The sequence below is a fragment of the Oreochromis aureus genome, linkage group 17, assembly GCF_013358895.1.
Source record: "Oreochromis aureus strain Israel breed Guangdong linkage group 17, ZZ_aureus, whole genome shotgun sequence".
NCBI classification, from domain to species: Eukaryota; Metazoa; Chordata; class Actinopteri; order Cichliformes; family Cichlidae; genus Oreochromis; species Oreochromis aureus.
This window is the reverse complement of record NC_052958.1, coordinates 12475008-12487516: the sequence shown is the minus strand read 5'-3', so window position 1 is coordinate 12487516 and position 12509 is coordinate 12475008. Positions and strand designations below refer to the sequence as shown.

The 12509-nt window shown below is 40.9% G+C and overlaps 1 protein-coding gene across 1 annotated transcript in view; it reads left to right on the top strand.

The window, feature by feature from the left end:
* Window positions 1-1757: 1757 nt before the first annotated feature.
* tmtc2a (transmembrane O-mannosyltransferase targeting cadherins 2a) overlaps window positions 1758-12509 on the top strand; it is a 63267-nt gene continuing 52515 nt past the window's right edge. Inside the window, exon 1 of the mRNA XM_031726629.2 lies at window positions 1758-2164. Coding sequence (XP_031582489.1) covers window positions 2082-2164 — 83 coding nt within the window. The 5' untranslated portion in view covers window positions 1758-2081. The remainder of the gene's footprint in view (window positions 2165-12509) is intronic.

Sequence of the window (12509 nt, the reverse complement as noted above, 5' to 3'; positions counted from 1 at the left end):
AGTGCTAAGAAATTATTATCTGTTATCCCCTTGCAGCATGAGAATGACGTTTGAATATATACAAATTATATATTTTCATATTAGGCAAAACATGTTGAAACACGGAAAAATCAGTAAAAGGTAAGACTACTGACAAAGTAAAGGAAAAGACAATACAGTGTGTCTTACTATCGCATTGGTCCGAAACATGCAACAGGAACAGCTTCAGCGTACTTTTCTTTGACTCACTAAGTTAAAAATGGAATAGAATTTAAGTGGCATGTTTCTAGTCTTACTAACCACTCACAATGGTTTACACTATAAGCCTTATTCACCTTTTCACACAACAATTAAATCTGTAGCAGTTTATCTATGTCTCACCAACATTTAACAGCCAAATTTACAAGCAAACTGTCTAAAATGCATGTCTTTTGGCTTTGGGAGGAATCCTGAGTGCCTGGAGAAAATGCATGTGGTTTGCATGTAAATGCAACATGCAAACCACACACAGGAAGGGCCCAGGAAGAATCGAACCCTGTGAAGTGGCAGTGCTACCAGAGAGCTGGTGATGGCAGAAGCCATAAAATATAATAACCTAAATTTTCATACTCAAACAATACGGCAACCATTTGTGCCCTTTGGATGGAGGCACTGTTTATCTACCTCTCATCCTTGGTTAGAGAAGACCGCTTCGAACAGGATAGAACTGTGGCATTAAACAATCATTCAACGCAACCTTGTGTAAATTTGCCTCTATCCTCCATCAGTTGGATATCAGCAGAGCTACTGAATCCCTAAGGGGGCTAAGGGTTGATGGTCACCATTCTCCCTTCTAAAGTCACATGAAGACCACCGCAGCAACATGAATTTCAACCATTTAAATCCTATTTCAGATACACCATGTGTACACAAAAGATATTCATGGACATTGTGATTTCAGCCTCTGTGCTCTGCATTTCAAAGTCTCACTGGTAACAGTTTGGCAACTAAAATGTTTGCTTCTTAGTGTCAAAAATTAGAAGGTGAAGTGGTGAGCTATCAGCTAAGGTTAGCTATCAGCTGTGTCAGCACGGTGGTCAATCAAAGCTGCTTTGGCAGCTTTTAAGCTACAGAAAAAATCAAGAGTAACTTAAAAACTGTATTAAAAAGGCAAATTAGCTATGAAGACCAAACTCACTTTTTGTACTAGGCTAAAAACATGTAAATTTCACAGCTTTGGTTTGATATTTTAAAATGGGAATATATAGAAACTGATTAGCTTTAGGATCATCAAGTGGCAACTGGAGGAACTACACTTTGATGTTTGCATCCTATTTTAGCTCCAGAGGGTGGCACTTGTTCGGCAACCAAAGCTTGCTTTTATTTAAATAATGTTTTTTGTTTTTTTTACTCCCCAAAGGTTTAATTTCCAGCTCAAAGTTACATCATTATTCCATGTCATATTTTAGACTAATAATAATTACCGTGCCACACATCTCACTGGAAGAATACAGAGGTCCTGACCTATGGAAGTCTGTTCCTCATTTTTGGTTAAAATTGGATTCTGTGGCATGAAATCAAAAATATAATCTTGTCATGGCAACAATCTGCAAATACCATTTCATGCATGACTCCCTGTTTATAATTGATTTGCAGTGTAGCCCATCAGTAACACGCAAAACCACAAATCCTTACTTCACTCGCCACCTTTTCTCTCCAATGCAGAGCCCATTGCGCATGCTCACCCTCCCTGAAAACCACATGCGTCTCCCCGCTCTGCTCTCTCCAGTGCCAAGGCAGGGAGATGCTCACACTGAAGGCACCGCAGCACAGAAATGCGCACCGTTCCGAGCCGGACCGGGCGACAGCTTCACCTCCACTTCTGCAGGCTTTACGCGTTTCACAGCACAATGGGTTAGAGGGTGATAAGGCAAACTTTGACACACTTTGCATGACACGGGAAAATGCCCTGCGTTGTCTGTAGAGCTCTGCTGCCGAGCGGCTGAATTGAGAGCATAATAACAGAGACTTCAGAGAGAGAGAGAGACACACACAAACAGAGACGAGGGGACCTGATTCCAATCATTTCTATCCCGGTTCCTCTCCCACTTTGGTTTTGAGAGATGATCACGGAGCTGGTGTGCACCGCCGTGGCTGTGGGTCTCTATCTGAACACGCTGGACGCAGATTTCTGCTACGATGACAGGTAGGTTTCGCCCACGGAGCGCAGCAGCGCCGCTGCCAACAACATCACAGCCCGCTCCTACACTTGTCATCTCCTCCGGTTACGTCGGCACGGAAGGGAAGCGGAGAGGGACGGGTCGTTGCTCCTGTCCGCATGTTTGCATGTGCTTTTGTCTGTAGCCTGTGATGAATCACCGCTTATTTGTCGGCTTAAGGCAAGACACAAAGACAGAGTGAGGGGGTGGGAGTGCACTAAAACCCAAGCGTTAAATAAATGTGTTAATATTCCTAAAACATCTACTGTGCTCAACTGTGCGTTCATATAACTTGAGCTGCTCTTGAGTTTATATAGCCTCATGACTCAGTGTACGTCTTAATGTTCTGCATTTAGCCCAAGAAATAATCCTTAAGTATAATGGACATGATTAAAGTCCACAGAGACGCGGGGTTCATTTTCACAGTAAGGAACCTAACAGCTCAAGTTCAACACGTTGTGAACCGATAGCAGCCCTGGTCCCCTCGCCTGCATGCACATGCACCGCTTCTGATGCTCTTTGTGTTGCACTCATGCTTGTTCTAACAATGCCCTACTCTCCGGGGAATAAGGCTAATTTAAACCGGGAGTGATTTTGCAAACAGCTGAATAAACATGCCAGCATTTTAATAGCTATGGAAGAGCGATTAGAGAGAACCTCTGGACAGGGATGGACAGGGATGTACTGTAAAATGTAAAGGTGGACAAAACAGGACACAAAGTTATGATCACTGTAAAGCAAACATACAGAAGTCTTATGTTTAGGGATATCTGCATCAGCAAGATTTATCTGCTCATTATTTTCTCCATTGATTCCTCTGTTGTTTAGCCTATAAAATGCTGACAAATATTCAGCTATATTATACACTATATCCAATTAACAGCTAAGAGCCCAAAGGTTCTTTTTTTAATGCTGTAAAACACAATTCTCCTTGTTCTGGAGAAACTGCAATTGGTCTTTATTGTCTTCATACAGTCTGAGAAGTAAAAAAGGAAAAAACATGTGCGCAAACCAGTAAGATAGATGGTTCCATAAGCGAAGGGGCTCAACAAAATGCAGAAGATCAGATTAGGTGACACTAGCCATCTACAAAAGAGAAAAATGTGGTACATTTCAGGGAGTGGGTGTGCTCGCAATGCATCTGTGCTTGTTAGAATCGCCAATTCGTAATGTAAATGCCTGGGAGTTGCAGCACAGCTGGGCTCCTTTGAAAAAGAACATCTGGACAGATAGTTCCCCACTGACCTTGAAATACTGTATATGGCCATAAAGAGAGCTTGGCTCTGTCAATCCTGATATTAATTCGTCTTCCATTATCAAGTGTTGAATCACGGGGCGAAGCTGCTGATATGCAAGGTATGCGGTAGGTTTCTCTGTGGATTAAAAGCATGAACAGACAGAGAGCAGGCTGCCTCCCTTATTCAGCCACAGCTCAGTCAGAAAGGTTGCTGCCTGGTTAGCATCTATGGACAGCCCTTAAAAGTCAAAATATCCCCCCACTTTCACTTTTCAGCACCATCGGTGACCCCTCTGTGTGCTGTGTTTGAGTAGGACGGAGTGAAGAAAAAGGAGGTGACGCAGCACAGAAACGTGCGAGTGGTGGTAGGAATAAGTTTCGTATTCTATCTTCAGTTACATCGCACCTCGCCAAGTATCCCCCTGTAAAAATGCCCAGAGGTTCTGTGGCCATCGGCTTTGTCTGCACGGCATTGCAAGGTTGTCAAAAAGCCAGTCGGTGAAAGATTATCCGGGGGAGCTGCTCTGCCCACTCCAGCCTACGCTTGCTCTTCATCCCCTCAGTGAAAGTTCAGTATCTCCCCCACCCAACACTGTGTATCTATCAAAGTCACCATGGTAATTTACACTCTGGGGGACAAGCACTGGTGTTTTGGTTCAGTGCTTTCAGATGGAGGAGGCTGAATACCAATCAGAGGTCTGACATTCCCTGGTCGTTCATCAAACGGAGTCCTCTCTTGGGGTCAAGAGTCGTGCGCTCCCGGTCTCTTCCCTCAGGGTTTGAACGAGAGTTACGAGCAAAAGGTTAAGGTGGGAGAAGGATTGAAGTGGAGGAGAGTTCAACTAATCGTTCTGGTACAGAGCTCTCTGCAAGACTGATTTGGTTGTAGTCAAGTTTGTTTGTCCCCTGGTAGGGAGCTTACATGATCTTATCTGACCTTTAACTCTCTAATCAAATTGTCATTACATGTCACATGCAGCTCCTAGCATCCTACACAAGATGCTGAAGCAGATAAAACCTCTCAATTCAGGCATTCCGAGTTGTGGGGATGTTATGGCGTGTCTCTGCTTTTTCAATCATGTCAAGTGTTTTTCCTGGGCATTGCTCAGGGCCTGGCCAAGGAGTCTCTTGGCCAGTGGTAATCACAATGAAAAGCCTCTGCGTGTGAAATGACCAAGTTTTACGGGAGCTGGGAGGGGAGTTGAGCCAGGCCATATTTGACTCAGGGAAAAAGATCAAGACTTCTTTTACTGTAGGGCTTTCCTTGGGTTTTTAGCCAAATGTAAGGGTAGATTTTTCATCTATGGTTTCATCCATAAAAAACAAAATCTCCATAGTGTTGATGTTTGTATTTGTCAGATTGATTGTGTGAGAGATTTGGTAATAGATTGGAAAATGTATTCACCATAACCTCTGAACTTTCCTTTGAATACCCATCATCGCAGCTTTGACAAATGTGACTCTGTGTAATTCTGACATCTCAATAATATTGGTTTTATAACCACACCTTCTGACTAATGGATCAAGTGGATGAATGGATGTCTTCACTTAGATGGCATTATTCAGTGGATGCCAAATGTGAGGCAAGGACAAGAGATAAATGAATGAGGAGAGAAATGAAATGCATGCTAAGTGGCTTTCAGTGTCTCCAAGAAACATCTGTGACCCCAGTAACGTCACAGACCCTCTGTTCAGCTCAGAAGTGCATTACGGTCCCCAAGGGGATTGAAGTGAAAACATCTTCCTTCTTTGTTTTAGCCAAACAGTTTCATCTCCCGGGGCTGCACAAATTTGGCTACGTATGGATTTTGTTGTATGGCACAACGTGGTCCTGAAAAATGCACTGTAAAAACCTCCATATTTTCAGCGCTAATTAAATATACCACACATATAGTGACTCAAAAGAAGTGGCACAGTGAAGACTGAGGATCACAGAGTCTGTTAGTTGCAGCATCTGCTCCTTTTCTAGCTCGGGTTTTGTGGTTAACCGATAAATGCATCAAGATGAGATTTCCTTTTAGGAGCACCCTTTCATCATAGTTCAAACCATATAGCTTTGAATTGAAGTGCTAATGGATTATGTATGTTAATGATGCACACATTGCTTAGCACTGTGGAACACTTACTAAAACAAACAAAACTGCCTTGTGCACTTTCAGAGAAAACAGAATCAAATCCAGAAAATCCTGCTTTTCTTGCTTCCTTCTGTATGTAGTCACGTTGTGGAAGCATGCTCGCTTAATAATGAAGATTTTACATGTCTATGTGCTTAACAGCAGACTGAATCAGGAGTTAACTAGACAAAAAGTTTTCAAGTATTTTTTTTGTATTTATAATGTCTTCTCTACAGCTGCCATATAGCCATGTTTTTATGTTGTAATATTTTTCTATCAGCTCAAACATAAACATAGTGTAAACAAGATAGGTTACCTGAGTCTAACTAGATCTAACAGTTAGCTACAGGTTCTTTTTTTGGTGGGGGAGGGTACGTCCTAGCCAGTCTGTTACTGAACATAGTAGATGTTGCCAGAACTGGTATTTGCAATACCTTTACTCAGACCAAGGGACGAAATACTTCTAATATTAGCAATGTATCTAATGGACCAGCATCTAGATCTGTTTAAAAACGTCAGCATTAAACAATATCCAATGTTCTATCCTTCTTATATTACCTTAAAAATGTGTGTTACCTTTTTGCTTGAGACATCTGGTATTGCCGTTGTAAAAATCAGGCTAAAACGTTTGCAGGGGCTAACTTTATATAAATGCTTGAAGTAATTTAATGTAACTAACTTTATACCTCATAGTAGTGTTAGGCTGGTCAATGAGTAGCCTACTAACATTCATTATGTTTCCCTTCTGTTTAATTTTGTTATTTAAATTTTTAATACAGGAGTTTTTGTTCAGGGATAATCATTTTGTTTTGGTGTCAAACTGAGTATTGATGATTGTGTAGTTCTACTGGTAGTGGTATTGACTACTACATTTCTAGGATCTGTAGAAGACATAGACAATATCAAAACTCAATCAAGCTCTTGCTAAGACATTAAGCAAAAAAACAAACAAACAAACAAAATTCCTTAAATTATCCAAATACTGATGGTTACATAGTTTTATATCGGTAACCTTAAGTAAGTAAAGTATGTAATTTATTTATATAATCCTTTGTAAGGTAAATATCACAAAGTGAAAAGTTGCCTGAAAGAAAGTTTAAAAATATGAGTTTTTAGCTGCTTTTTAAGAGACCATTGAGTCCACAGATCTTAAGCTCAGTGGGAGAGAGTTCCAGAGTCCGGAGGCCACTGTTGCAAAAGCTCTATCTCCTTTAGATCTCAGCCTTGTATGCTGCACAGTCAGCATGCCCTGATCACATGACCTCAGGGAATGTGTGGATGTAAAAGTTCACTGATGTACGCTGGTGCTCTTCCATGCGGAGCTCTGAAAGCTTAAAGTTAACCAGAAATTTAAAATTAACATCCAAAGTAACAGCAGAGTCAAAAGTCACCCCAAGGTTCCTGATAAAAGATTTGGTAACCGTGCCAAGGGGGAAAGAGTTCATACTACCTGAGGCACAAATCTGTTCAGAGCACAAACAAGGATTTATGTTTCCCCATTGTTAAGCCTTCCAACTTTATATAAAATCTTAAGCACCTATGAAAGATCTGTACATAAACAATAAAGGCCCCAAAACAGAACCTTGTGGCACACCCTAGGCAAGAGAACTGCAAGAGGATCTGTATATAGAAGCAGCCACAGAAAAATCACTCCAAAGTGAGCTCTATGAAAGCCAGACTAAAAGGAGGATCTAAAGGAGACAGAATGCTTTGTTTTTCCAAAATAGCTCCAAACCATAGGTAGTGGGAGGCAAAAAACCCAAAACGCTACTCTTTTATATTTAGTTTTCAGCAGCAGCCTTTTCACTTTTTCTGCCTTAACTTTTTGAAACCAGATGTCACAAGCTCACGCGATAGTGACCATTGACAGTAGAACATGTATGCAGGTCAGAAGTGCCTTAAACCTGGATTTTCTTCGAGGGCCACCAGATGGTGATAGTTGTGGTTGCAAAAAGACTTTGAGGCTTCAAAACAGGACTGTAGAAACCAGTGGGTGATGTCATGGTTGCTACGTCTACCTTTTACACTGTATGTAGTTGCGACTTCTCACAGTAGACCCTGCTGTATTGTCTTTTGTGAAGCTAATGGGATTGTAGTTTTACAAAATAAACATCATGCTGTATTCAAAAATACTTTAAAGCAATGATTAAGACCCTAACCTCATCAGGAAGTTCTACTGGGGACATGGATCAAAGGAGTTAAGGGGCAGTTTTCCGTAGATGTCCATACAGCTGGACTTTGTTGCAAACAGAAAAGTCACCTCCTGCTCACTTTTAAAAAATAATGCACATTGAAGACAATTCCACACAAATATTTTCAAAAAATGATAACCAGGTCTTACAGAGCCTATTTGGCAAAAAGCATTGAAGACAAACTTCTTTCGTGTGCTGTTACATTACCCATTACTGAAATACCTCATTAAGTTATCCGCCACCGCGGATGTGGTGACACATGGTATCATGACTAAAACAGTAAGAAACAATTTAATGTTTTGGAATAACACATTTTTGAGGCTGAGGAAATGAAAAATTATAATTAGCACATTACACTTTTTAAAAATGTCATTGCTAACCAAATGCCCCCTGTCATCTCTCGATCATATCTGTTCATGATAACAGCTCATAATCACTATCTCTTATGGGTTGAGGCTCGTTGTGATCAGTTTCAGCCCACCATATTAAATGCTGCCAGGAATCCCGTTGCCTCTAGTGGAATAATTATCTAAAACATCTGCCCTAGTTGCGTTGAGACTGTTTAACTTACAGTATGTGCTTGGAGACGCTAAATATTGAGGCAAGAGGAAAGCTAATCAAATGATTGAACAAAGTCTCTTTTTCTGAACTATGTGCGGAGCAAGTAATCCAGCTGAGGTGAAACGGCCTGTGTCTGTCAGGAAGAGTTTTGAGTGTAAAATGCCTGAAGACAGAATTAAAGTGTGGTAAGGATAACTGATGAAAAAGGGTCTTTATGAACAGTAATTTGAGATAGTTTTGAGGCAAAAGACTTTTAACCAGATTTGCGTACTAAAGGATTATGTGCTTTCGAGGAGAAATGGGCAGACCTCATGAAAAGTGTGGTTTCGTGGTGAAAAAAAAAGCTTTTCTGGTAATGTGTCACCGTCATATGCACCCAATAACCATTCACATATGTTTTTGCTCCCTAGCTTTAAGAAGTGTTGCCATTGATGTCTTGTTTCTGCAGGCTCCTTACACTTGGGATGGAGACCTCAGACTATCATTAAAACAATAGGAAGGCAGGGGAAGGAGTCTCATCTTGATTACTTGCAGATTTAGTCAACGTAAGCACTTAGTGGTCAACCCTTAAGATATTGTGGCTTCAAAACTGTTTTCAGGCCAAAAATGAAGGCTTGGAGAAGTCAGGAAGTTGAATGGGTTGAATTAGATTTCCCCAATAGTGGTTGTCTAGCTCCACGTTTAAGGGAACAAACGGCAATAGATCAGCTGAAGACAGAGAATGAAACATCAAGGCCAATCTCCTTGAAATGGCATGAGCTCAAAGCTTTTACAGGAGTGGTAAATAAAACCACTTGCAGAGATTTTTCTTCATAACAAAGGGGCACTGAGACATTTTCTGTTGATCAGAACCATCTTATGAGAGGTTTTATTGATTTAAAGTTGTCATTGTAGAGTTGTATGGTCTGCCATCTTTGATGTCTAACTTTAGAACATGATTAAGATTAAGTTTCCTTTTAAATCTTCAGTTTCAAGGTTACACTACACAAATGCACACAACAATGTAAACAGCTCCATTTGTGTGATACTAGTTTATCTTAAATGGGTTGCAATTCATGCCTCCTCATTAAGTGGTGTTATATGAACTGTGTTCCAGGGTCCTCCACGTTGAAAGCGCTAGTCACACAGGCCTAAAGACCATTTAGCAATTGCCCGGCAACCAGAAAAAAACTGTATTTTTCAGCTAGATGCGAGTGGATGTGGGAAGTTGCTGGCAGTTGCTGTGAAAGCAATTGTTAGAGCCCTGGCCAAGAGACTGGTCAGGCACCCTGAATAACGACTGGTCACTAGGGAAAAATGTGTGTTTCCCAACCAGTTGGGGAGTGGTTGTGGGAGGTTGCTTGCTGTTGCTAGCTCCTTGCAAGTGCTTGTAGTTTGTATGGTAAACTTCTTTGCAAACATTCACCAGCTACTTGCTAGCAAAACTGCTAAGAGCTATCTGGTTTCTGGGATTGTGTGACTACAGCCTAAAGCTCTCATTCTTTTCCTGCGGTGATGTGCCACTTGTTTGTGATGAGGCCTCAATCCTAAGTGGACTAAGTGGACCTTTTAAGCTTTTCTGACATAGTGTTGGATATTCATACCAAACAAAGCTAGGTTTTACAAAGGCAAGGCTTTCTAATTGTGGGATGTGCGACACCAGCCCCAGGGCACAGATTACATTCAGTTTCACAGACTGCAGCGGTGCACACATTTACAGATGTGGTACAGTACAGTAACTTTAATAACACACAGATGGCTTGGGATCCGACAGTAAACAATGTTTTGTGTTCTGCACATCGTACATGTCATCTGTTACACACAGATTTCAAGTTTGTATGGTGGAACTCCCTTGATAAATGTTGCTTTCCACTCAAGACTGCACATAGTCGCCAGCATTTTCTAACTGAAAAGTTTACCCTAGTATCATAAAAGTATTCAGTCTGCTTCAGCCTTCTCTCATTTATTCATTCTGAACTGACATGCTCTTTTGAGAAAAACACTCGCACTTACACTGTTATTTTGTTAATACGTTACTCCACAAGTTTGCTTTTGTTTAAAATGATTAATCAATTCACATACAGCATTTAGATCATAGTTGTTGTTTTTTTTAAAGGCAAAAATGTCAAATCCTCAACTAATCTGATTTTTCAATAGTAAGAAACTAATGTATTCTTTCCCCAGTGTAATGATAAACTAAACGTCTTTAGGTTTACTAGTGTTGCTGAGTTTTTGCAAACTGATATTGGCATTTCTTGCATTTCATAGGTCAAAAAAATAAGCAGATAAAAAAACTGGCAGGTAAATCAGTGATAAACATATCTGCTATTTGCAAAGATGTTAAAAAAAACCATCAGTACATTTCTCAGTACCTTTTTAAAAGCTAGTAAGGAACACCTAATATTTGTACCATGCTCGCACCCAATACACAGACACACAAAAGAGATGGATTTGTTATTTTTAGATTGTCCCTCCTTGTCCCATCAGATCCCAGTGATGCATGAGGCTGGTTGAGGCTGCTGCAGTAACCCTTGGCTGGCCTTTGCGCTCCACAGGCCGCAGTCGCCCCGCCTTTCTGCCAAGGCGGGACCGCTAAACCTCAGTCCCACGACCCTCCCTGTGTACACACCATATGCGTATCCCAAAACAGTGGTAGCCACTGACAACTCTGCTTACAAGATTGCCAGCCCTCTGCACAATACACATACCAAAGGCACAGATTTGTCATGTGGCACTCATGCTAGATTTGGCAGGATGGAGTTCTCAGGTTTGTAGATAAAGTGGTGAAAACATAGTCTTAAATTTATAATCTGTCCAAATGCGTGTATCCTCTTAAACTGAGACCCTTCATAACTGTGTTCAGCAGCATGGGGTTGAATTTCTACCACAGGGCACTAAACTTTTCTTTGTAAGCAAGGCACTTTTTCTATGGCATTGGATTACTTAGGAGTGAGCATCCACATTCCCTCTTTACACTGTGAGGTGGACTTCAAAACAAGTCATGGCAGTTGGGGGGTAATACAAAACCAAACCGAAGCCGGGGATCACACGGTCCCTCTTTCTACCATTTGTAATCAATAGCCATTGTGTATCATTTTTCAGTGACTGTTGATTTTTTTCTAGCCCAGAACAGCTGTCAGGACAGTAACTCAAACATGCCTTTTTCTCTCTCTCTTTTTTTTTTCCCGCACTTGACAAAGCTGTCGTGTTTCACTACACATTGAAAAGTGAGTCTGAACCGAATCCTGACATTGATCACAATCTAAAAAGGATGTGTTCATGGATGTGGAAGGATTTGTGTTTTCATGTATGGGGACCACTGACAGCCCTTGCCTTGTGATGAGGAAGCCGTCAGTAGATTGTTGTGTAAATGATTGGGCTGATGGATTATGCTTGTGGTTGGTATGAGCTGGGAGCTTTTTGTGGAGGCTTTTTTTTTTTTCTCTATTTATGGTAGAAGGTTGCAATAGGTGGTTGCAGAGGGGATTTGGGGTAGTATAGGAAACATGTGACATGAGTTTCACTGCTGTTTTTCCTAAGGTTGGATCTCTCTCAACCGAATTCCAACCCCAACAAATTGTATATTGAATTAATTTAGAGGTATTTCTATGCAGAGTGTCTACTCTTTCTTAGTAAACACAAGCAGACAAAATACTCAAGAATTCAATCCTGCTGACCATATTGTGTTTTACAACTAAACAGCTACAGCTTATTGGATATTTGGAGTGCTTTTTATTTTAAGCTGAGTTGGTAGAACTTTCGCCAGAATATTATTATGAATAAATGTTCTTTTTATTTTTTTAAATTGCCAAACTATTTTTCTGTTTGGTACATACCTAGAATATGATGAAGTAAAATGATTATGCCATGCAAGCTGCGATGAAACTCCCATTCATCTCAGCATGGGACACTCAATTGCACTGTGCCTTAATTATTATTCCAAGTGCCAAGCGCTTCACAAAACCAGTAGAGATTCATTAGCTTGGCAGCCTTGGCACTAACTTAGCTTCACACATGGTCAGCTAATAAAAATATAGTAATATGAATAAGGCTTTCTGGGTCAGAACAGGGCTGGCTGCAGAGTACCCAGTATGTGTGTGGGGGAAAGTCAGTTTGTGATTCTCACCTCATAAAAACCTGAGACGTGGAGAATGTGAAAGCTAGTGTGAGGGGTAGAGGGATTTGGGGTTCAGGAGAGATCATATGACAGCCCTGCTACCTTTACTCAAAGGTATATTATGTGGTCCAG